This window comes from Corvus kubaryi, unplaced genomic scaffold (assembly GCF_017639235.1).
Source record: "Corvus kubaryi isolate FWS band 111438036 unplaced genomic scaffold, C.kubaryi_AGA036_p1.0 136, whole genome shotgun sequence".
In the NCBI taxonomy this organism is placed as follows: Eukaryota; Metazoa; Chordata; class Aves; order Passeriformes; family Corvidae; genus Corvus; species Corvus kubaryi.
In genome coordinates, this window is record NW_024580670.1 from 726304 (window position 1) to 750319 (window position 24016).

A 24016-nucleotide genomic window follows, 5' to 3' on the forward strand; every position below is an offset into this window, starting at 1 on the left:
AAGCATCACTGTATGTAGGGAATGAATATGATCCACAGGGACTCAGTGCCAGATCCTGGGACAGCGCCACTGCCACCAGACCCAAGAGGCAACGGGAGCGCTGCGGGGCAAGGAGCAGGGCAGAGCCCAGGGCAAGGGGCTGCTGGCTCCGAGGGGAAGGTGCAGCTCCCTGGTACTTGGAAGGGTCACTGAAGTACTGCAGGGAAAAGTGACATTGCAGCATCTCAGGGACACGCACGCATGCACTCTGCCCCCCAAGACAGCTGAGGCTGTAAAGCTGTTTTCCACAAAATTGTTTACATTCCAGTTCCAGGGAGGCAGCTCCATGGGCTGAGCCAGTCGCTGCCCGGGCAGAGCCGTGCCCTGCCCCTCTCACCAGAGTGAACCCCTTGCCCTGTGTGCCCACTCCTTGGTTTTGCATCATTGCACAGGACAAAGCCCCAGCTGCGTGTGGTTGCGATTTTGTATCATTTGCTTTCAGCAAGTTGATCAAATTCCTCAAACCCACTGCTTTGGCACAGTGGCAGCAGCCTGTTAGCCTAATTCCAGTAAGGATTTAAAAACCACAAACACCCCTTGTTTTTCACCACAGCCGTAGGTTTAGTATGCCAGAGGTTATTGTTGAGATGTATTATTTCCAAAAGGCTATTGCAAGATCTTAGTCATAAGAAGGTTGGACACACTTGATAAAAACCAGCACAGACACAGCACAGACCCTCCGTTCCAGTTCCTCCTGGCCAGGTACACCGCACACCTCCCACCCGTGGGCATGAGGGCTCCCTGTCAGATCCAAGAGAACCCCAAGGAAATACTCTCCTCAGGCTGTGCTGGATGAAAGGGAACATGGAGTTGCTTGAAACTGAATAGTCAGACTCTTACATTTTTTAACCTTCTCCTTCTGCTGTATTTCCAAATGCCCCCAGTCCTGGTGGGACCTCGGGGAGCCCACGGGGCCCCAGCTGCCCCTGCTCAGACCCTGCTCTGGCTGCAGGTGGTGCACAGGAGGCTGGCATTGGCCAGGGAGAACGGTTTGCCCGTCAGCAGCGTCTCACACTCCAGGCAGGCAAAGTGCTTCTTGTGCCAGGTCAGCCCTTCCACCCGCTCGTAGTCCTCCGAGAAGATGATCTATGGGACAGATAGACAGACAGACAACTGCTTATTTCCACCACTACACCAAGCTGGAGGGTGGCTGGAGCAGGGAGAACCGGCCCCACACTTCCCACCAAGCCCATCAGCCGTGGAGGCCAGGCTTTGGGAATGGGTACATAAAATAATCACAGGATGGTTTGGGTTGGCAGAGACCTCTGAAGGTCACCTTGTTCCAACCCCCTGCCCTGGGCAGGGACACCTTCCACTAGACCAGGTTGCTCAGAAGCCCTGATTGAGTGTGGCACCAGCAGGAGCAGAGGGCCACTGGGTGCTTCCCACCCGGCACTGGTGGGATCAGAGGGTCTCCAGCTTGTCCCCACGCTGGCACAGGGGGGGATCACAGGGACTCTGGTCAGTCCCCACGCTGGCACAGCTGGGATCACAGGGACTCTGGTCAATCCCCACGCTGGCACAGGGGGGGATCACAGGGACTCTGGTCAGTCCCCACGCTGGCACAGCTGGGATCACAGGGACTCTGGTCAATCCCCACGCTGGCACAGGGGGATCACAGGGACTCTGGTCAATCCCCACGCTGGCACAGGGGGATCACAGGTCTCGGCTGGTCCGTACCTCGTCGCAGCCGGCGCAGCGGGGCCGGAGGCTCTCGCAGTAGTGGCGCCCGCACCAGGCAGCCCCGCTCTTCCAGAAGTAGATGAGGTCGACGAGGGGCTCGGCGCAGCGGCAGCACACGAAGCAGGCTGGGTGCCACTGCCGGGAGTAGCCGGCGCGGTCGGCGTAGACCACGGGGCAGTCCCCGGGCACCGGCTGCTTGCAGGTCTCGCAGCGCTGCAAGAGACAGGCAGCAGTCAGCGGGGCTGGGCAGCAGCAGGGCAGTGCTCGAGCCCGCCACCGGAGCCCTGAGCTCTGCAGCCATGGGACAATATGTACGAGCACCATGGGCACAGGGGGAAGATGGTGCTGAGTAGCTTATTTTTGAGGGGCCTTTGGGACCCCTCCCAAACGAAAACCTTCACCAAAATCCAAAGGTTCTCGAAGAAAAGAATTCCTACAGCGCAGGAATGCAGCACATCAAAGATGTAATTTCGAAAAGAGATCAGGAATTTGGTCTCTTCTCATTGTTTTCTGTCTGTGCCTAACTCAGTTGTCACTCCACGGATTTCAGCAAGCGTTTTTCATTTCTAGCAGGCCAAAGAGCCAGAATTAGATGTGGTTAATCTCAAGATTAATGGCATCCGTGCACATTACACATGAGACCAACTGGGTTTGCTCTTTATCTGTGCCTGCAGAGAGATCCTGTGATTAGTGAAGAGCCAGTTTTAAAGCTCCACTTGAAGACTGGAAGGATGTTGTTCCAGTTCCCATTGAAGCTGGATAGTCCAGGTCAGGGTAAGAGCTTCTGAGTCTGGGCTTTGTCACTCCCTACAAGAAACTCTCTTCAGCAGCTGCTGGAATCTCTTCCAGCAGAGCCTTGCCTGGATTTCTACCAGCAATCCCGCAGCAGCCTGGGCGAGGCAGTGGGAGCAGCCTGTGTGTCACACGGGTTGTGGCTGCACTGCTGTGCCCCATCAGAGCGTTGGCACAGCAGTGTCCCCCTCCAGCATGCTCCAAGTGGCACAGGATCAGGCACTGGGAATGTCCCTGTGATCAGATGGCGACTTACAAACACCCCAATTTAAGTCAACAGCTTCTAATAGGTATAATAATAGAACCATAGAATGATTTGGGTTGGAAGGGACCTTAAAGATGCCCCAGTTCTGACCCCCTCCATAGGCAGTGACACCTTCCACTTGCCCAGGCTGCTCAAGAGAAGAGGAGACGCAAACCCAAGATTTCTCAGTAGAAAAGGAAAACAACAGTCCCTGAGCTGCAGAAGGACATCAGGGATGGGGCAGGGACAGAAAAGGGACAATTCCCACCACTGTCAGCCCCTTGCCCCGGCTCACACAGGAGTGCTGGGAGGAGTACTGCTCTTTGCACCGATGGAGTTTCCTTCCCCTCTGCCCTCCCGTTCCAGTGGGGGCCACGGGGCATCTGCACCCCCCAGGTGGCTTTTCTCTGTTTGGCCACTGATCTTTCCAGCATCCCACGCATTTCACCATTGCCTCCTCCCTCCCTCAGCTGGGTTTTCAGAAACTGCCCCACTGTCCTTGGCATGGTTCCACCTTGTTGATGGGCATCTCCCATTTTCCCAGGAAATCCAGGCTGACGAGAACAGGAGACAGAATGTTTCCTGGCTTGGCTGTTCTGTGCAGCTGAAAGGGGATATGTGTGCTGACACTGCTCCTTCCACCATGGAGGGCTTCAGACACATTTGCGAGCGCTCCCAGCCCCACGTCAGTGAAGGGGGAAACTCGGCACGGAGCAGGAGCTGTGGCGTTTCTGGGCTGGCTGAACAAGCACAGCACGGAGCAGCTGGCAGAGCTCTCATGGACAGACAGGCACTGAGGAATTCTGCACCCCTCACACCGGACTGAGGTCTTTTCGCTATGCCCCCAACACCTCCCTGAGGCACCAGATTTGGGGTCAGCCCCAGAGCCAGACCCTGCAGCTGCCTCTGCCCTGTCAGCCCCCAGAAGCCACAGACCCAGCAGCCCCAGCCCTGCTTATCTTGCAGGATCTAAAGCAAGAACAAACACAGCAGTTTCCAACCCTGAGCTCAAGTTTCTTGCCAACAAGAACTGTTAAAAAAACAACTTATTTTGCTGTTCCTTTCTATGGAAATTATTCACAGGGAAAAAACTATTCACAGGGCTTTTCCCAAGCATTGTATAACCTCCATATCCTGATATTTACACACTACAAAGAAGTGATTCTTCAAATTTGAGGTGGGATTACAGCTTGGTGCTCCTTTTACATCTCCATCATACAGGCAGAGGAGTGAAGACTTTATTAGCTGAATTACCAGAGGTGTTGGCCAAAACAGTGTCCTGTTCTCTGAAGCTTTCCCATCTCACTCTTCCCCAGCTCCCGTTCTGCAGTGCCAGCTCCCAGGGAAGGAGCTCCCAGACACCATCAGCCTTCCCCTGAGCACTCCCTGCATCGCTGGCCTCAAGCTTTTGGGAACAATGACTTATTTGGATCAACTGCCTCAGTACTTGATTTGATTCCAGTGCAGTGACTTGTAACACCAGAGTGTTTCTGGTTCTGGGGGGGGGTAAGGATTTTGTGCTCTGTGGAGAACACCCAGCTTGTGGGACAGACTTGCAGCAGGGATATGGAAGAAGATGAGGCCAGTGGTCAGCAGGGCCAGTGGCCCCAGTCCTTCCTGGGTCTGCCATGACCTAGGCTGCACAGTGTGGCTGTCCCAGTGGATCTGCCACTGCTGTGAAAGCTGCTCCATTTTTCAGCTGGTGCCTTGAGAGAAATGATGCTTCAAACTAAGGAGAATAACATCACAGTTATGTATTTATTTATTTGAAAGGACAAACTCGCAGTTTAAGTAAACCCGTATTGCTAGGATGACTTATTGATATGTTTAAAGGAAAACTTCCTTTTTTGGCTATTTTTTATCTTAAAATTCAGTGTTTTGTTGCAATAGTGAAAATCTTTACTGTGTCACTGGATTCGAAGTCAGAAGGACATTAACAGACCATGGCAGAGGGGAGACATTACCCAATATGGACTGAAAATGAAAACTGCTCTCAACATGTACAACCTCAGTGCAGGAATGGCAGGAAAGAATCTCCTCTTAAAAACACTTGGACACCATTTGTTTTTTCAGCTTTAAATCCTCTGCTGCAAGTCACCCTCACAAGGACCAGGACGAGGTATTTCCACTGACCATATTTTATGATAAGCATCTGTTCAGCAGCCACTCCAGACAGCACTGGGGGAATATAAATCTAAAAAGGTGTTGAGGAATCTCAGTCATTTCCCTGTGGAAGTGTATTTGTATGCCCAGGGGCACAGGGCAGCTGTTTACATCTCCCCAGAGCAATTACAGCCCTGGGAGCACTATCTCCATGTTCACAGCTCCTCGTTAATTGGACAGAGCCTTCACCTCCTGTCATTTGTGGTCTTTCTGGGCTGGAAGCCGACCTGGAAATACTGACTTGCATCACAGAACCGTGAAGGTTGGAAAAGACCTCCAAGATCATCAAGTTCAGCTTTCAACCAAACACCACCACACCCACGAACCATATCATCCAGGGACATGTCATGCCCAACCTTTCAGAGCTGCCGAGAACCCAGAGTTCAAACCAATTCCTACAGTGAGAATTCCCTTACCTTGGTGGCTCAGCAAGGCCTTTGCTGCAGAGAAAGGGAAATGAAAAAGAAGAGAACCCCCCTCACCAGCCCTGTCAGATGGATCCTTGTGCTCAGCAGGGCTGGCTGGAGCAGAGGGTCCCTCCAGGCTCTCTCACAGTGCTGCTCCAAAGCACCATGATGTGACCGAGCACCTGCAGCAGGCATGGAGAATCCCCTGCGAGCAGGATGGGGACAAGGCAGCACAGATCACCCTGGCTGCTGTGATCTCCTGCCCCTCGAGTTGAGGCTGACTCTATTCCCAGCTACTCCCTGAGCCCAGAGCAGCCCCAGCAGTCCCGTCCCATCCCCTGGCAGCACTCACGTAGTGCCCGGCTGCGGGCGCGCTCTCCAGGGCCCCGTTGGGCGACTCGGGGGCTCTGCTGGGGTCGGTGCTCTTGTCCTGGAGCTTCTCCTCCTCCTTGCCACCGCCGCCCTGGCCCGGCAGTGCCACCTCCCCGACTCCCAGTGCCTCGGCCTTGTACTTCCTCACGAACTCCTCCATCAGCTTCTGCTCGCCCTCGGCGAGGCCGCGGCACTGGGCCGGGTCCTGGTCGTAGAGCGGGAGCTGCCGTGTCAGCCGCCGGCGGCGATGGAAGGCCCCGTCCGTGCCCGCCACCGGCTGCAGCTCCTTGGGGATCAGCTCCATGTACTGCATGGCCTGCGACAGGAGACACGAGTCACCCGAGCTGCTGTGCCAGGGACGCAGAGCTGGGCAGGGAGATGCTCCACTCCTGCGATGGAGCAGCAGCAGAAAATGGGCCCTTCCCCTCCCTTCTCCCTCTGAGGTGTTGGAGCCCACGGCTCAGAAATAAAAGGCTGAACTGGCTTGGATGCCAGTGGTAGCCAGGTTGTTATAAATAATTTCATCCTCAGAAAACAGACTGGGTATTTCGATGGTGTTTTAGATTATTTTTTGTTTGTTTGTTTGTTTAAAAACAAAACTCAGTCTGCCCAGGAAAGCAAAGCAGCACAGACAGACCTGCTTTGCACAAAAACCCCAGCACACACCCCCTTGCTGGCACTACCATGACACTTTTTCCATGAAATTTGATAACACAGCTGCTGAAAAGACTAAAAACTCATAAATATCAAAACCCATGAGCAGCTCTCTGTTGCCTTGTGCTGGGACAGGGAGAGCTGCAGGGAGCGAGTCGCCACTTGGAGCACTGCAGAGCCCCACGGGGCTGCGTGCAGAGCAGTCCAAAGTGAAAGATCATCCTTTATCAATTAACAAAATTATCATAATACAGGAAAAATTCAGATACCAGTTGGGTCCATGACACCAACAGCCACCAATTCCACCTGACTGCTGATTTCACAGCAGAGGGAAGGTGTTTGGTCACCGGTGCCCTGTGACACAGAAGGGAAATGCCCAGAGACTGCCCAAAATAAAATCTCTGACTTAACTGGCCACTACCTCAACAGCAGAGTAAACCCATCTCAGTCTCAGGCTGGGTTAGTGCTTGTGGGCCACGGGGGCTGCACAGTTAACTTCTCCTGGCTGGGAATAAGGGAAGGGAGTTTCCCACTCCAGCATTTTTCCTATTGTAGTGTGAAGAGCGACAGGGCAGCCAGTTGACTCCCTGCCATTCCCTGTTAGACCAGCATCCAGCTGCATTAGATTTGCTTCTTACTGGGTCAGCACTTGAAAACTCAATCTAAAAAAACTTAGCAAAAAGATTTAACTGTTTGTGGCACAGCAGCTGGCTCAGGCTGGGCTTTTCAACACAGACATGCCTGCACAGCACTGAACAACTCAGCATGTCAGGAGAAACTTCCAAGTCACTTCCACTTTGGCTACTCTGAGCCAGAGAGCAGCTCTGTCTCAGGTGGAATTCCTGACAGGAAATTTGGAACAGCAACAGATAATGATTTAATGGAAGCAGGGCTTCTTCCCCATGTCTTGGGGTGCAAGTTAAAATCACTGCACACTGGGATATGAGACATCAACACTCATACATTGTGCCCCTGTGCAAAGGCGGGCTTGATGTCCAGTTTCCTGGGAAGGTTGTTGCCCTGTGCGAGAAGGTGGTGCTTGGGAACAGCTGGTTGGAGAGCTGTGGGATGCTGGGGCAGTGATCTGGTGCACAAATGCCTTTCACAGACGTGAGGAATCAATAAGAGGAATGACAGGAGAAAGAGACAGGAATTCCCTGACAGCTCCTCCCAGGCTCACACAGGCACTGCCCCACAACTGGAAAGGAGCTCGATGACCAGGAACACCAGGCCAGCACGAGCTCCAGCAGAGCAGTAATGTGGTGGGATCTCAGTGGGAGAAATCCTTAATCCACTGATGTGCCAAGACTCATGAACACTTACACCAGAGCAAGGAGCCACCACGGGCACCTGGAGCCTCCTGTTCCACTCCACCTCCAGGATCCCCCTTCCCAATACAAAGTGTCTGTGCTGAGAGTGAGAAAAGCAAAGCCCCAAGGCTTTTTTAAAGGCTTCCTTAAAGCCTGCTCAGAGGCAGGTTTCACTATCTGCCCAGACATGCAGTGGGATTTCACTCCCTGATCAAGGGAATGCTTACAGTTATAATTGCAGATGTCATAAAATGTGTCCAGAGAAAAGATTAGGGGGTGGAAAAAAATCCAACCTGACACCCAAAACTACCACGAAGAAAAAGAAAAAGTTGCTACATCTGCTGCTATCATTTATCGTTATGGCCAATGCTTCACTATGCTGCCTGAGTGCAGGTAATTTTGAGGAAGAGCATTTTAGGTTTTCACTGTTCACTACTGGATCTTGGAGCTATTTTATGATCTGTTCTTTTCACTCTCCCCAAGGACCTGAGTATCTACTTCATGACTTCTGCAGGCACGGCTTAAAGAGAACATGCCCTGAACTTCCTCCAATTATCGACCATCCACTTCAGCAAAACAAGGTTAAAAGCCATCCCAAGTTTCCTGGCTGCCTTCAGGAGGAAACCACTGGAGCGAGGCAGTTTTGCACTAACAGCTTTTTGGCCCAAATCCCTTTGAAACTATCCTGAGAGTGGCTGACATCCAACACTTCTCCTCAAAGTTTGTCAAGTTGATCTGCAAGCCGGAATTTATCAAGGTTGTCTCCAAAGCTCCTGCTTGTTGTTTACTTGAACCAAGATATATTCCAGCCTGTCTAGGCACTATAAAGAGATCAAAAGCTTTCATAAAATTTTTGAACCTCCCCCATCAGGAGGGTGGGGCTGGGCTGGGGGTTTAGTTTTGCATCCAGCTCCCCATCTCCCCTTTTTATCCTGAGTTCTCTTTATAAAACCTAAACAGATCTATTTTGTACCCTCGGAGCTGCCCCTCTGCCAGCAGCACAAGGATGGAGCTGGAAGCTGCAGGAGAGGGAGAACTGGGCTCTCCAGGGCTGCATTTGGGATCACCCCAAACACACACCCCCAGGAGGGTGGGTTCAGGGCCATGGAAGACGAAATCAGCCCAGGAGCCACAGAGTCTGGGCATCCTTTAGGGCAAGGGGCCGAGCCTGCCCGGGGCACCAGCAGCACCACGCCGCAGCCCATGGAACCCGGGTTCCTGACAATCCCAGGATGGCAGCATGCTCAGTGACCAGGCTGCTGGAACAGTGCCACCATTGTTCTCCCCATCCCTCAGCAGCTCCCTGATTCCCCCTGGGACCTGCGGAAGGCAAAGGCTGCTCACAAACATTCCTGCTGGGCCAGCTCCAAACGGGAAGGGAAGGGAAGGGAAGGGAAGGGAAGGGAAGGGAAGGGAAGGGAAGGGGCACCTGTGAGCACCTCGATGGAGCATCCCCAGCACACAGCTCACTCCCACTGAGCCTGTCTGAGGCCCTCAGGGCAACTGGTTTTTCAGCAGAATTAACCACTCTGGCTCTGGGGGCTGCGGCTGCACTTTCACATCTGTATCCCCAATTCTTCTTTAAAACAGTCAGGTTGCATTTTCAGCAGCTTTCAGCTGTTTGTTATCAACAGCTTGCAGCTATTTGTTTCATTTGAGGAGCAGAGGCTCCTCACTGCCCACTCCTGACCGCGGAATACAGAACGGTTTTATACCATGGCACAGCGAAAAGCCAGCTAAATGCTTTCCCGCAAGAAATGCTCTGCTGGCTCACACTTCCACACGCTGAAAACCACTTCCACCCCTTCCCACACAGCTGGTCCAGATGGAAACCAGGCATGGGAGGGAGGTGGAGCTGGGCTGGGGGCTTGGTTTTGGACCCAGCCCTCGAAACGGGACCACACGCCCCATCTCGCCTTTTTACCCTGAGTTCTCTTTATAAAATATTTTTTTAGACCAGATTATGTTTAAACTGTAAGGAAAAAAAATTCCCAGCTCCAGAGCTGGATGTGAGAGTGGTTCTGCCGGCAGCAGCACTGGGCAGAGCTCCTGCCCATGCAGACAGGAGCTGCAGGCAGCAGCTCTCAGGCACAGAGCTGAGCTCGCGGCCAGGCTCGCACGCCCTGGAACAAGGAGCCCTCCCACTCCTGTTCCCGGGGGCAGGATCTCCACGAGGCTGCTGGAACAGGGATGGGCTGCTGCTGGTCTTCATCAAAGGGAGGGTGGGGGACCCCGGGAATGGGGCCTCTGAGCCCACTGCTCCAGGGAAGGACTCCCCCAGCAGCACAGGGATGCTCTCTGTGAGCAGGAGAGGAGAAGCCCTGAGGCACAACCACCCAGCTGCCCCCCAGAAGCCAAACTCCTTCCTGCTCCTCTGCTTGCCCAGCCCAGACACCCCAAGAAGGCCTGGAGGAATCATTCTCACATCCAGCCTGAGGCCTTGGAGCGGGCAGGGGCTGCACAGGGCTGCAGGACAGCAGGGATGGGATCTCTCCTCAGCCGTGCTTTTATTGCAGATGAGCTTCACTAAAGAGGGAGCTTTCTAGTTGTAAAATCCATTAAGACTTCTCCTAGAAATGTAAACAAACCCATAAAACCCAAAGGCATTCCATCCCCCTCTCCTACCTACTCTGCTTATTTACACAGTTTTCCGAAACACAGAGTGCTCTATACGGTTCTGCTCTCTGAGGCAAACCATGATTTACTACTTTTCCCCAATTACTTTATTCCAGAGCCGAGTTCCGTTCTGAAAAAGCGACCCCAGCCCACACCCAGCCCGCCAGGGATCCCCTTACCAGCTTCTGGGCGAGCCCTGGGGGAGCCCACTCGTAGGTGATGGTGTCGAAGGTGGGGTCCTTGCCCGAGATGTTGGGGTTGGTGACGATCATGCGGTTCCTCTTGTAGATGCGGATGCCGTCGCCGCCCTTGAGCCGGGCCGTGAGTGTGGAGTACTTGGAGTCCGAGAGCAGGCGCCCGATCTTGCGGTCATCCTCCAGCTCCGAGCTCAGGCTGTGCTCCTCCTGGCTGCACTTGCACGACTTGCAGATCTTCCTGTGCCCGACAAGAGAGCATCCCCTGGGTGTGAGCCGGGCCGCGGGGTCACACAAGGGCTCAGTCATGGGGCATCAGCCTCTCCCAAGGGTTAAACACAGCCTGGGCTTACAGCAAGGACAGAAAGCTTACCATGCAATTGTTTGGGTTGAAAAGGATCTTAAAGCCCAGCCAGTGCCACCCCTGCCATGGCAGGGACACCTCCCACTGTCCCAGGCTGCTCCCAGCCCCAATGTCCAGCCTGGCCTTGGACACTCCAGGGATCCAGGGGCAGCCCCAGCTGCTCTGGGCACCCTGTGCCAGGGCCTGCCCACCCTCACAGGGAACAATTTCTCCCCAATAGCCCATCTAACCCTGCCCTCTGGCACTACAAAATCTGCTGCCTCCCACCTGTGGGGAGCTGTGGCTCCCCCTGAACTTTGGAAACCCCTTTAAGCATCACTAAATTGGAGATTGGTCTCCTCACCAGACTGCAACAGCCCAGCACCAGCCTCGCCTGTTATGAAGCTTTATGTGCCATTAAGAAAGTGACTGCTGGAAGGAACTGATGCTTAATTGACTGTAATAGGTATAAATCACCCAGACGAGTGTTTAAGGACACTCTGGTGGCCAGCACTGCCATCAAACACTAATAGCAAAAGGGGCAAAGTAACTCTGACACAACCCCGAGCATTTCAGCAGGATCTTGGAGTGAGAATGAGTCCAACCAGCCTTTAATGGAGTCAATAAAAAAAAAAAAAAAAAGTTGTGCTTCCACCAAATGAGTGTTTTAAAGTTTGGATTTCACACAGCTGAGTTATCACAAGTGGGAACACAGCTGGACCACAGCCTCCCTGCACCACCACCACAGCCCACACAGCCTGGGGAGCCCATGCTGCTCCTCAGGAGCAGAGAGGAGCCCAGTGTTTGTGAGGCGGCTCAGAGGGCACCAATTCTCTTTTAATTACTGACACCTGGACGTCTGCATTCCATTTTAAAGCCCCTTTGTAGTCCTGCTGGGGCAGGGAGCAGCCCCTGCCCTGCTCTGAGCCAGGCACTGTCTGGTCTGCTCCCACCAGCTGCTGCTAACAGGGCCTATTTACCCAAATTTGTGTTTTTAAGAGGAAAAACTGGAAATAAAGTATCAAATAATGAGATGTTCTGTCACTAAGCACGTTTCAGTCAGGATGCAGGATAGGACCAACGTTACCTCCAGGAGTGTGGCTCGAAGCCCGTGCACAGCCCTCTGCAGCGCAAACAAGGCACACCTCTTCCCATCTGTGGCTGGCTCCCCGACATCTGGAAAAGAGCAGGACACCGGGCTGGAAAGGCTTTAGCCTCAGAGGCTACCTGAGACAGCCCTGAGAGTGTATACTGTCCTTCAGACAGGCATTTCTTCAGCCATTCCTTGTGTTCCAAGAAGCCTCCGATCTCCCAAACACCATATGACCATATCCATGCAACCCTGATGTGAGTTTATTTAAGGATGCTCGGGATGAAGGTTTTCACTTCCAAGTGAGGGAAGATGGAGGGGCTGGCACATCAAACCCAGTGAACCTGCCCACACACTGGACAGCCACCTTAACCTCATCCACAGAGACCTCAGGTCTCATTTAAGGGCAGTTTTGATCCAGTCTATAGGGTTCATATATTGCACATGGATCTGTGCAAGTCAGAAGATCAGGCAGGAGACACGGAGATGCGCTGCCATAACCTGATGCTAAACTTGCTTTACTGCACCTTGGACCTCCTTGGTCTTTCTCCAAGTGTATTTTGGGAATGTGGCATGTTTCCATGCCTGTGGCACTGGACTTCATGGGTGGTTTCCACAGTGAACAGGAAATACAGTGGGGAAATGCTCTGGGGAGGAGAGGTGGTGGTGGAACGACATGGGGGGCTGTGGTTGTGCTGCCCTTTTTGCTGCTCGCTGAAAACAGACAAAAGTCACTCATCCATGGGTGTTCACTGCTGCAGAGACATCCTAACAACCTCCCAGCAGGAGAAAGACGAGCAAAAATCCACACCAGGAGCCAGTAACATCAGAAAATAAACCTAGTGTCTGCCCCATGAATTTATCAAACATGGCTTTCTGAATGTGAAGAATGCAGGGGGTACAGCAGGAGACAAAAACAAAATGCTGCAGGAGGCATCAGGGCAAGGTGACACCACCAGACACTGAATTTATCTCAGCGTGGATGTTTATACAGGAACTGCCAGGCTCCTGCCTGAAAGACATGCTTGTTCCCTGTAAAAATGAGCTGAAGGAAAACAAGGGCAGTCCCAGGCCCAGCAGGAGCAATGGCAGCACCACGGCAGCGTCACCCCAGCCCAGCACATCCGACCCTGTGCAGTCAGAGATCAAAGCACATGGCTTAACCCACCCTCCAGCACACCCCACACCTTTGGGCCCCAGGAAGCACTGCCAAGTGTCAGGGTTGGGCAGGTTTCTGACCACTCTGGGCATCACAGGTGGCATTTCCCATTAGGGCCTGGCAACATGCACAGGTCTCGCAACTCCCGGCCTTTTTTGGGCCATTTATCAGATTTTGTAGAAGGTTTTTAATCTCTCTTGAGACCTGAGCTTGTTCTAGGAACTGACGATCCAGCTGTGCACACACCTTGAGAGCCTGTCTGACTCAGAATATCTGACATGGGAGGGACCCACAGGGATCATCCTCTTGCATCTCCCTGCTCCAGGACAGGCTCAGGAGCTCAGACCCCGGCAGAGCACGGGTGAGGCTGTGGAGGTGCCCAGTGCTGGAGAGGGCTGGTACCTGCCCATGCAACCTGACCCCAGTCCCTGCACTGTCACAGTCCTTCATTACAAGGTCATGCACTATTTAAATCGCTCTTTGGCACCTCGGAAGAGGCTGTCCTTGCCAAAGCCTATTTTCAAAGGGACAGATCAACAGCAGTGGAAGAACTGAAGCCAAAGAACAGATGCAGCTCCCCAGCCCCATGGGGACCATGGGCTGACCCAAGCTGTGTCCAGCAGCTCCAGGCTCTGAATCTCTGCTCAGAGGCAAACCCAGTGATGATGCTGGCAGCCCTCCTTCCTCCTGCCCCCTCCTACATCCACCTGTCCCACTTCCAGCACCAGGCTCCTCAAAGCTCCTGCATGGACCTGGGGCACCCTGAGCTCTCATCTGATGTTCAAACTCCTTCTGCAGCTTTTGGGAGGAAAAGGTTACTTGATGGCACTCAGGAAAGATATTTCACTTACTTGGAAAACACGATGTTGCTAACAAATACAAAGTTTTTATAAACAGATGTTCTAGAAATGACCAGATGTTTGTCTGCCAATTTCAAGGTAGATGACAGGACTTTACATGCCTTTTTTTCTTGCCCAGAACCATTAAGTCTCCACACAAGGCTGCTCATCCTGGAGAAATCCATCCCAAGGGGTAGGGAATGGTCTGTTTCAGCTCCCTTTGCCCCAGGACTGCTGTTTTATTTCTGCCTCACCTTTCACCTGTAATTTTCATCTCAATTTTCACCTGCAGTTTGTCCCAATATTTTGAAGCCAATGAAAAGACCTCTTACCCTCAGAGTTCATAAAAATACATCTTAAAAATGGCCCTAATATGCCCAAACACTCCCCTCTGCCTCTAATATCCAAACACAGGATGTTCTTGGTTCTTCAGCCATGTGCCAGCTCTCCAGGACAGATAAAGACATGGAGGATTCCCACAGGCCACTCACAACCCTGCCAGTTCTGGAGCCATGTGCCAGGTACCCACTGACTGCTGGGGCTTAGCTGACTCTGATCTTAGTGAGCCAAACAGGAGCTGAGTATCAGCAAGGGACTGCGAGGGGTGGTTTATCTAAAACATAAACATCTGGATTAAAGGAACTCATTTGGAAAAGGTTCATTACACACAAGGGAAAAGGCACAGGGAGAAGTGTGGTCAGTAGCACGAGGCAGCACCGGAACCTCCCCAGACAACCTGACCTCGAGTCATGGAAGTGTCAGTGCAGGAACTCGCAGCCCTTTGGGGTGGCACCAGCCAGGGACCTCCACACGGAGGCACAAACCCTGTGTGCCACTGCACTGCTTCCCTGGGAACCAGCCCCTTTCCTGCTAACTTATTCTGCTTGTCCAAACACAACTCCTGCTCCCTGTCCAAGGTCCAGCTTTAACCAAGGTTAACTGCTCTGTGCTCCAAACGCTGCCAGTGATGGCGTGGGCCCGGCTGTCCCTTGCCAAGGGCAGGGCGAGTGTCCTGCAGCCCCCAGGGGGCAGAGCTGGGGTCACTGGGGGTGATGGATGGACAGGTCTGACCAGTGGTCCCAATCCCAGGGGCCTTGGGGCTATAACCAAAAGCTGAGAACCCATTTCCTCAAGACAAGACTAATGAAGTCCGAGCCATTACTTTTGGGCACAAACAGCTCCAGACACATGCAGGCGACCTGACCACAAGCCCTCCCCCCTGGGCACTGCTCTAGCCAGGACCAGACACCTGTGAGACCAGAGGCTCCAAATCTGACCTCCCCATCCCTGGAAGTGTTCAAGGCCAGGCTGTACGGGGCTTGGAGCAACCTGGGACAGTAGAAGGTGCCCCTGCCCATGGCAGGGGTGGAATGAGATGATCTTTAAGGTCCCTTCCAACCCAAACCATTCTGTGATCATCTGGGGACCTCCTGTTACCAGTGTCAGCAGCAGGAGGCTCCTCACCTGAGCTGGAGCTACAGGAAAACACACGGGGGAACACTTGCAAACTGGGCGGCTCCTCAAGGCAACATGCGGCTCCAGGATGGCTCAGGCCTCCCTGCCCTTGGAGGTGCAGGTGTCCAGCAGCAGGGGAAGGTGCTGACATGGCAGCTGATCCCCACTGCTGCTCAAGTGATCCCATGGAGCCTCAGGGACATCGCTGTGGCATGGGCAGACCTCTCCAGAGCACCAGGAGCAGCCCAGGCAAAGACACCGGAGCCCACTCCATGTGGGGAGGGGACACTGCCATGCCCAGCAAGCTCAGACCCCTCTGGGCAGCATCTCCTCGAGGTTCTGAAAGCCCAGGCAGGTTCTGTTTGCAGGAGAGTGCTATTTCTCACTCCTTCAGAAGCAGAGGGAGATTTGAGCCACACTCACTCCCATCCCTGAGCAGGGGCCAAACACAACAGGCGCCAGTGCCCGGTCACTGCACGTCCTGCCCAGGCACGGAGCTTCTCCTTGTGCTCTGCTACAGCTCCTCACATAGGCATAAAAGGAGATTTCTTCTTAAAAATTATGCAAGATACTGCAAAAAGCCCCAAACCCGTAAGATAATGTGAAACAAATGCTCCGACTGTCCCAGGCTCCACCTATGCCCAAGCCCATCCGGGAACTGCAGCTGAACTTCGGCATCACCTTAAGATAAAGAGTTTGGAGACATTTGTAATGCTTTAAAAAAGCGCCAAAAACCCCAAACCAGGCTTGTGTCAACAGACTGGGTGAAGAAAAGCAAATCCTGCTCACCAGGACTAGATAGACACTCCTTGCAAGATTTCTGTTTTGGCTTTCTGTGCCTCACAGCATTCTTGCTGCTAGGAGAAAGCATGTCAGGGCAGAGGAAATTCTTGGGTAGTGAAATGATAGGAAATCGAGGCTGTTCTACCCACACAAACATTGCTGAGCAGTCTCAGGAACACACCAGTAATGCCATGGTTTGCTGTTACACCGGCCAAAGGCAGGGCCATCATTCGCTGAGCAGCTGGAAAATAGAGAGCCCAGAGTGACAAGTGACAAGGAAAGAACCCAAACATGGCTCCACCTTGGTTTAGAGCTCGAGGACTCCTCTGGAAAGGAGCACTGAGCTTCCCAGGCAGGTCTGGTGAGACGGAGTCCTGGCTAGCAGCTATGAGCAGGTCAGGCTCCAGCTGCACAGCCTGCTCTCTTTGCTGCTCAGCTGAGGCTCCAGAAGGGTCTTTGTTTTGTCACCTTCTGGCCAGCCCAGCACACCTTGGCCAAGGACCCTTTGCCGAAGGCTCTGCTGCAACCAGTTAGACAATTGGGTTTGGTGCCAGGGACTGTCCTCAGTGGCAGCAGAACCTGTAGAACTCAGGCCTGAAATCACATTCAGAGTTTCAGTAAGCTTGGCCAGTGTGGTGGTTAATCAAGGACCACCTAGGACCCATCACACATCCCAGCACAGCCGTCCCCACCATGAGCAGGACTTGGCTCTCTCCCACTGCTGTGCTTGATGCCAGCAGAGCACGAGTGTCACCGGGGCAGGTCCATGGGCAGGGTGAAGGGTATCCCACAGCAGTTATCCCTCCTGGCACTGCTGCCTGAGTCACCTGCAGCTCTCCAGCCCCCAAAAGGGCTCTGGGGACACAGTGCCACAGCCACAGGTCCAGAAGGAACTGGCAAAGGGGGCCCTCCTGCTTCCACAGAGGCTTCTGGATCCTGAAAGCATTTATTGCACAACACCCTATTTGGAGACTGAAAACGGTGCTGGAGACACGTAACTACCTCAAGTATGTTTTCCCCTCCTTTTTAGGGAGGGAAGAGGAAAAGCTGGTTTCCAAAAAGTTACTCCAAGTTCACAACAGCCCTTCACAGCTGAGGTCCTCATTTCACCTCTCCCCACAGCCAGTGCTCCCCAGTGGCCATGACAGGCTCAATCCAAACCCTTCCCTGCAGCCTCGGATCAGATACCCTACCCCTAAATCACAGCCATGGCAGGAGAGAGCTCCAGGGAGGCTGAAGGACCTCAAGAGCCCTTTGGGGGGTTCCTCCAGCTGCAACGAGTTTGGAAGATTAACAACCAACTCTGAAATAGACCCTTGGACAAAGGAACAGGGAAAAGCCACACAATATTCACATGGGTGGGACCAGTCTGCTGAGCACAATTGCTGAGGAGTTTTGGGATAGGGATGGACAGCAGATCATTTGTTGTCATTAATTGACTATAATAGAGCTAAGCTTGCATAATAATAGAGGGCTAGCTCAAAATTCATTATGGATTTGGGGCTAGCTCAAAGTTCCTTACGGATTTCCAGTAACTGGAGGGTGCAAAGGTTTACATCCAACAAAAGAGGTGTCTGTGCCAGCAAGGGGAATGCTGCATACTCCAGTTCACATATCGGGCATTTGGCTCAATTTCTCCTCTCCTGCTGATGCCCAACAAACAGAATGGTTTGGGCTGAAAGGGACCTTAAAGTTCAACATCCTCCTTGGCTGCACCTGATGTCTGGTGAGGTCCAGCCTCAGGTGTGCTCAGGAACCAACTCCCAGTCCTGGCACAGAACAGTCCAAAACATCCCCTGAACCTCCTGCAGGAGGGTTCAGCTTGGGTGGGACACTTGGGGCTGTTCTGGATTTCAGGAGAGGCTCCTTGACTCTGCAAGGGGAATAAACCTGTGCAAGGCAAGCAACTGCTCTTAGACGTGCATTAACCAATACGCACATTCACTACTGCAGTTCTGAGAACAGCAAAGGGATGTTTTATTTTCTTCTCATTTTCATAGAAAACATCCATTGTAGTCATGACCTGCAAGCAATTTGTTTCCCTGCCAGATTCCAAGCAAGCGCTATCCCAATTACCACACTCACAGGAAAAAAAATTCCCTTACAAAAGGCTGTCTTTCATCTCGAGTTCTCTCTACTGGATTTATTCAAGGCACCAGTGAATGAGTTGATATCATCTCGAATACTGGAAGCACTTATTGTATTAAACTTTGCAGAGTAAGAAGTTTGCTGCCTTTTATTTTAGCAACATAAAGACCAGGGAAAGGCACTGATACTGGAGGAAAATATTTCAATGGAGCTGCCAGATCCCAACCTACAGGATGACAGAGCTCCAACAACCAGGGCCTCTGCAAATATCTCCCTCTTCCAAGAGCACATAGCTGGCAGCATTCCTTTCTTCACTAACAATGTGTGAATTAATGATAAGAGAAGGGCAAATGCTGAAAAATCAGATTTTTTCACGAGCCAGACAGTGCTTCAGATACTTGGACTTAATTATAAACCCAAACCAAGCTGTGAGGAAGTGTCTGGAATGGGAAGAACCCCCCCGAACCTAATTAAACAGCAGACATGCAGAGCTCCAGAGCACTCAGGTAAGAGTCTCGGTGATCTCCAGTTACCTGCCCAGAACCAGCTGTGTCCTCCCATCTCCCACAGGAGGAGAAGGTTCTGGATGCCACTGGGAATGGGGGGCCCTCAGAACCCTGACAGGATGCACCAATGGAGCTGCTTCCATCAGATTTCCATATAACAACTGATTTAGGACTTAGTAACTTCTCAGCAGTAGGAGAAGGATCTTTACAGTCGAGGAAACAGGAGAAAGCTGAAGGTGGGCACTAGGGCAGGGCCATGCCTGGGCCCCCCATCCCTTTCCTTCACCCTGTCCTGCACTGCAGCCTCTCTGTATCAGCCCTGAGCTTCACCATCTCAACACAATGGATGGAAAATAAAGTGAGGTGGTTTTGAGCAACACATTTGCAGGTCTTCAGAAACAGCATGAACAAGTCCAAGTGAATCTTGTGGCTGGTGATGCCCTGAAACCAAGGCAGAAGCTGAGGGACTGTGCCACCCCAAATACTGGCAAGACACAGGCAACCAGCCACGATGCTTTGGAGAGAATTTACTTTCCTGTGTTCATCTGACGGAACCAAGTGAGGGAGGCAAAGTGCTGGGAGTAGGTGAGATGGTAAAAGTGTGGGGAATCCAGCTGGTACCAGCATTAGGAAACTCCTGCTCTTCAAAAATTGCAAATAGCTGCCTGGAAATCTTTCCCTTTCTCTGAGCCCCATCTCTAAATGGAACAGTAGCTCCAAGATGGGACATCTGAGTACTGCCTTTCCTGGATGGCTGAAATACAGTATTTCCTTCTTTAAAAAAAAGGAGAAAAACCCCAGCCTAAACAAATATGCCAGACACTGCCTCCCTGCAGGACCAGAGGGATTTCTGTAATTTGTAAATTGCATTTTATTGGAGTCAGTTTAGCTCTGAGTCCAAGTCCCAAAATAAGGTCTTTAACCCCTGTGCTGCTTTATGATTTCATGTCTATAAATACTTGCCCAGAGCAGGTTTCTCTATTAAGATCCACATCTGCTTTCCAGTGGCAGCTGCTTCCTCCCGAGGACACTGCTCTGGGAGCAGGGATTTAGTCCCATGAGGACAAACCAGCTTTCAGGGCGGGTCACAGCCATCTCCCCAGGCCACCAGCCACGTGTGACCTGTCCCCAGCACTGGGACCAAGCTCCTCATCCTCAAGGAGTGGCTCTGCAGAGACAGTACCAGCTCCATAATGAAACCGAGCTTCTGCTAGAGGGGACTACAACCAGAAATGACAGGCATGAAAACTCTGCAAGGGACAAACAACTCCCAGGCGTGTAACTGTTCAAAGTCCGTGGTCCAACCCCACAGAGCTGGGATGAAGCTGTTTTGCAGCCCTGACAACGTTTACACAACAGAGCAGCAGCACCTTCAAGGGACTCGGGCGCTGCCTCCACAGCCCCTTGCTCAGCATCCTCACCAGCACCCACCCAAACTGCTCACAAAGCTTGGGGACACGACAGATGTGTCCCACAGAAAATCTCTGGGCAGAACCCCCTGTTATTTGGGAGCTGAGCATCCTTCCCACAGAGCCAGGCACCTGCCAGGCCGCAGGAACAGCTCGGGGCTCAGCCCAGGCACCCTGCACGCCCTGACCAAGGCACCCAGTTTGGGAAAACATGAACGACAAAGCTGAGTTTCTAACTGTGATGGCAAGTTTTTAAAAGTTCCAAGTTTTTGGACTTTACCAACGGAAGCTCCCAGTCCCTGCCAGCATTCCCATCCACATCTGCAGATACACGCAGAGGGCTCTTCAAGCATCCAGGTACTTTGCTGATAAAAGGGAGCTCCTGCCTCTCCCTGAGGCACCAAGACCCCCAGACCATCCCCTGGAACCCATTTATCCCTGAAACAGCAGCACTTCTCTCCTGTCCTGCAGGATGCTTTGGATGTTTGCAAGTCCCATACTGAAGAACCGAAGAAAGAAAAAGTTAAAGAACCAAAATTTGTATTAACTGAGTAAACTTTACCTTGGCTTTGATGGGTGCTTTTAGCTTCATGGGTTATTTTGTTCTGACAAGAAGGGACAGAGTTTAGTGAGAACAGTACACAAGCCCCAGGGCCCGCCCGGCCAGCTGGGCCTGCTCCAGTGCTCGCGCCGTGCCAGCCATCGCCTTCTCCCTGCTTTGAGCTTTAACTCTCCACTCAGAATTTAATCTAAACAAGCCCTGTGCCAAACAGAATGCTGTCCCACTCATGCTGCTTTAATTTCCTCAGAAAGAATCCCAGAATACGCTAGGCAAGACATCAACAATAATTAAACCCAACAGTGATTGAAAATCAAATTTTCGGGGCCTCGCAACAAGCTCTAATGAGTTCCAGACTTGCCTTCCCCGACTTGCTCAGACTGGCTGTGTGACACTGCCAAGCTAAATTAAAATTTGACAGTATTCCACACCATGCCCAGAAAAAGTGCCCGTCTTAGGATTCAGGAAATTAAACAGCCGTCTACTGCAGAGACACCCATTTATGTTTGGACATAGATTATTCAGACACTGATCCAGGGTCTGTATTATTCTTTTTCCTTGATTTCATTATGTCATTTCATATCCCTTTTGAAGTACAAACTAGCTGGGACATCTTTTTTTCATGCTGCAGTGTTCAGGTGAGAGGAGACAGGCAGCTGGGCAGCAGAAACGTGCAGAGCCCGGCATCCCCCGCCCACGCAGGGGCTTCACTCAGCACTGCCCACGGCAGCCCGAGAGGGTGCCCACAGAACTACCCCTTGCACTGCAGAATCTGTGCTACTGCCTCAGATCTAAGTGACTTTAAACGTGACATCTTGTCCTTTGCCCTGCCACCAATGGGAGCTGAGGGTCCAGCCGCACATTTTGGGAAGTCTCGGATGCTTTCTGCATTCACAAGCCTTTTGGGGTGCACTGTGAGCCCTCCGGGCTCCGTTCCCTGCAGATGATGCTTGAGAAGCTCCTGGGAGATGGCTCCAGTGCAGAGACAGCTTTGCCAGGGCACATCCCACAGCCAGGACTTGCTCAGTCCTCCTTGCTGTCCAAGTCCAGCCCTGCTCCTGCACTCCCTCCCCTGAGGAACCCTCAGCCTGGGGCTGCAGGCAGGAGCTTGGCCCTGCTCAGACCCCCCTGCTCCAGACAAGGCAGGAATTGAGCTGCTGCAGCAGACCCAGCCTGACCACAGCCCAGCAGCCAGCACACAGCCCCATGAAAAAGGCTCAGTTTTCACTCCCGTGGGATCCATCTCCACTCAGTGCCTGGCAAGAGCTTCCTGAGGGCAACAGCTGGCACCCACGGGAGCTGTGGCAGGCAGCACCCTGTGGACATGCCTGAGGTATCAGCAGCACAGACCTGCTGGGAGAGGACACACTGCTCGGAGTCTCTGCGGATGGCACACCAGCAGGTCCCACCAAACCCCGACCACCTCCTGCAGGGACAGGGCCACCCTGCAGTGCCACGCTGGGGGTGCCTGCCCTTGTCAGCAAGCACTGACCGCGCCCCCATGGTGGGCAGCCAACGGGGTCAGCAGACAGGGAAGGAGGAATCCTGTATCCGTCAGCCCCACCTCAAAGCACTGTGTATTTCAGGGAGAGCAGGACAGGAGGATGCTGAGGAGCACAGCACAGCCCGGCCACCCAGACCGTGTCAGACAGCAGCTCCTGCTGCCAAACACCAACCTTTGCCCGGCTATCCTGCCGGATAGCCAGTTTTCAGTAAAACCTGGTACACAGTTTTCCTTGGGATCCAGCAGCGGCTCAGTTCAAACCTAATGGGACAGAAGGTGCTACACCTCGACAACAGCCAGGCTGACCTTCCCATCCCGACGGGCAGGATGGACCCCCAAGGCCAGCACTGGCAAGAAACTTCACGGCAGAGGGAACCACCCCCCATGCGGAAGGGTCTGAGGTGCCCCTGTGCCCTGGGAGATCCCTGGCCACTGGTCCCAGGGCACGGCTCTGGGCACTGCCCAGCGAGACGGGACCACACTAGGCTGATATGGGGTGTTGAACTCATCCCCAAACCACGCGGTGACAAAGGTGCAGCGAGGAAGGTCATGAGAGCAGCTGCTCCCGTTCCACACGCTTTTATCCGGCAATTAGAATCCCCTCCATCCAGCTCAGCGCCTGCCGGCTCACAGGACACTGTGCTAAGAGCCGGGATTTCTTGGAGTAAACACTTTCCAGAGGGTCTAGAAGGGGACAAGCAACTCCCTCACTCCCTCAGACTGTAGCTCAGCACAGCTGTGCCGTACACGAGTTAATTCAGACAACAAACAGTTGCTTTCCCAGCAAAAGCTTTGGTGGGGCGATTTTTGCACGGAAAAAAGCACAAAGGCAAGCACGGAGTTGGGCAGTCCCAGAGCCGGTCTGGGGACTGCAGCGCACGGCTCAGGTGCCTGTGGAAGGGCAGGAAGGAGGGAAGAACTTGAGGGACGGGGTCTGTCCCCCGCGGCCCCGAGTGGGGATGTCTGTCCCGTCCCAGCCCCGGGCGGGAGGGTTTGCCCGCTCGCAGCCCTGCCCAGCCGCCGGTACCGGGCGGGCTACGCGGGCAAGAAAACCAGGAGTTGAGGGATATCGGAAAAAAAAATAAACCCCCGGCGTTTCTCAGCCGTGCGGTGCCCGGTGCGCACCCGCCCCTCCCGGGCACCTCCGGACGCGGCTCCCGCTCGGGCGGCCCCCGGGAAGGGCAGGGAGCGCTCGGCCCCGGGCACCGCGCTCGGCCGGTCCCCGACCGGACCGCATCCTGTCCACCTGGGCTGTCCCGGCACCGGGATCGCTCCCGGTGTCCCCCCGGGCTGTCCCTCGATCGGGATCGCTCCCGGTGTCCCCCCGGGCTGTCCCGGCACCGGGATCGCTCCCGGTGTCCCCCCGGGCTGTCCCTCGATCGGGATCATTCCCGCTGTCCCTGGATCGGGATCATTCCCGCTGTCCCCGGATCGGGATCATTCCCGCTGTCCCCCCGGGCTGTCCCTCGATCGGGATCATTCCCGCTGTCCCCCCGGGCTGTCCCTCGATCGGGATCATTCCCGGTGTCCCCCGGGCTGTCCCTGGATCGGGATCATTCCCGGTGTCCCCCGCGCTGTCCCTGGATCGGGATCATTCCCGCTGTCCCCCCGGGCTGTCCCTCGATCGGCATCGCTCCCGGTGTCCCCCCGGGCTGTCCTTGGATCGGGATCATTCCCGGTGTCCCCCGGGCTGTCCCTGGATCGGGATCATTCCCGCTGTCCCCCCGGGCTGTCCCTCGATCGGGATCGCTCCCGGTGTCCCCCCGGGCTGTCCCTGGATCGAGATCGCTCCCGGTGTCCCCCGGGC

General features: G+C 53.6%; 1 protein-coding gene across 2 annotated transcripts in view; it reads right to left on the reverse strand.

Annotated features, from left to right (window-relative positions):
• Positions 1 to 576: 576 nt before the first annotated feature.
• Positions 577 to 24016, reverse strand: part of LMCD1 (LIM and cysteine rich domains 1) — a 23696-nt gene continuing 256 nt past the window's right edge. Inside the window, exons 1-6 of one of the 2 annotated variants that reach the window (XM_042013203.1) lie at positions 20709 to 20789; positions 11905 to 11993; positions 10460 to 10715; positions 5681 to 6016; positions 1720 to 1935; positions 577 to 1125 (exon numbers count right to left, since the gene is read on the reverse strand). In XM_042013203.1, coding sequence (XP_041869137.1) covers positions 970 to 1125; positions 1720 to 1935; positions 5681 to 6016; positions 10460 to 10715; positions 11905 to 11993; positions 20709 to 20738 — 1083 coding nt within the window. In that variant the 5' untranslated portion in view covers positions 20739 to 20789 and the 3' untranslated portion in view covers positions 577 to 969. Of the gene's footprint in view, positions 1126 to 1719; positions 1936 to 5680; positions 6017 to 10459; positions 10716 to 11904; positions 11994 to 20708; positions 20790 to 24016 lie in introns of those variants that run through there. The other variant, XM_042013214.1, reaches the window with a different exon arrangement.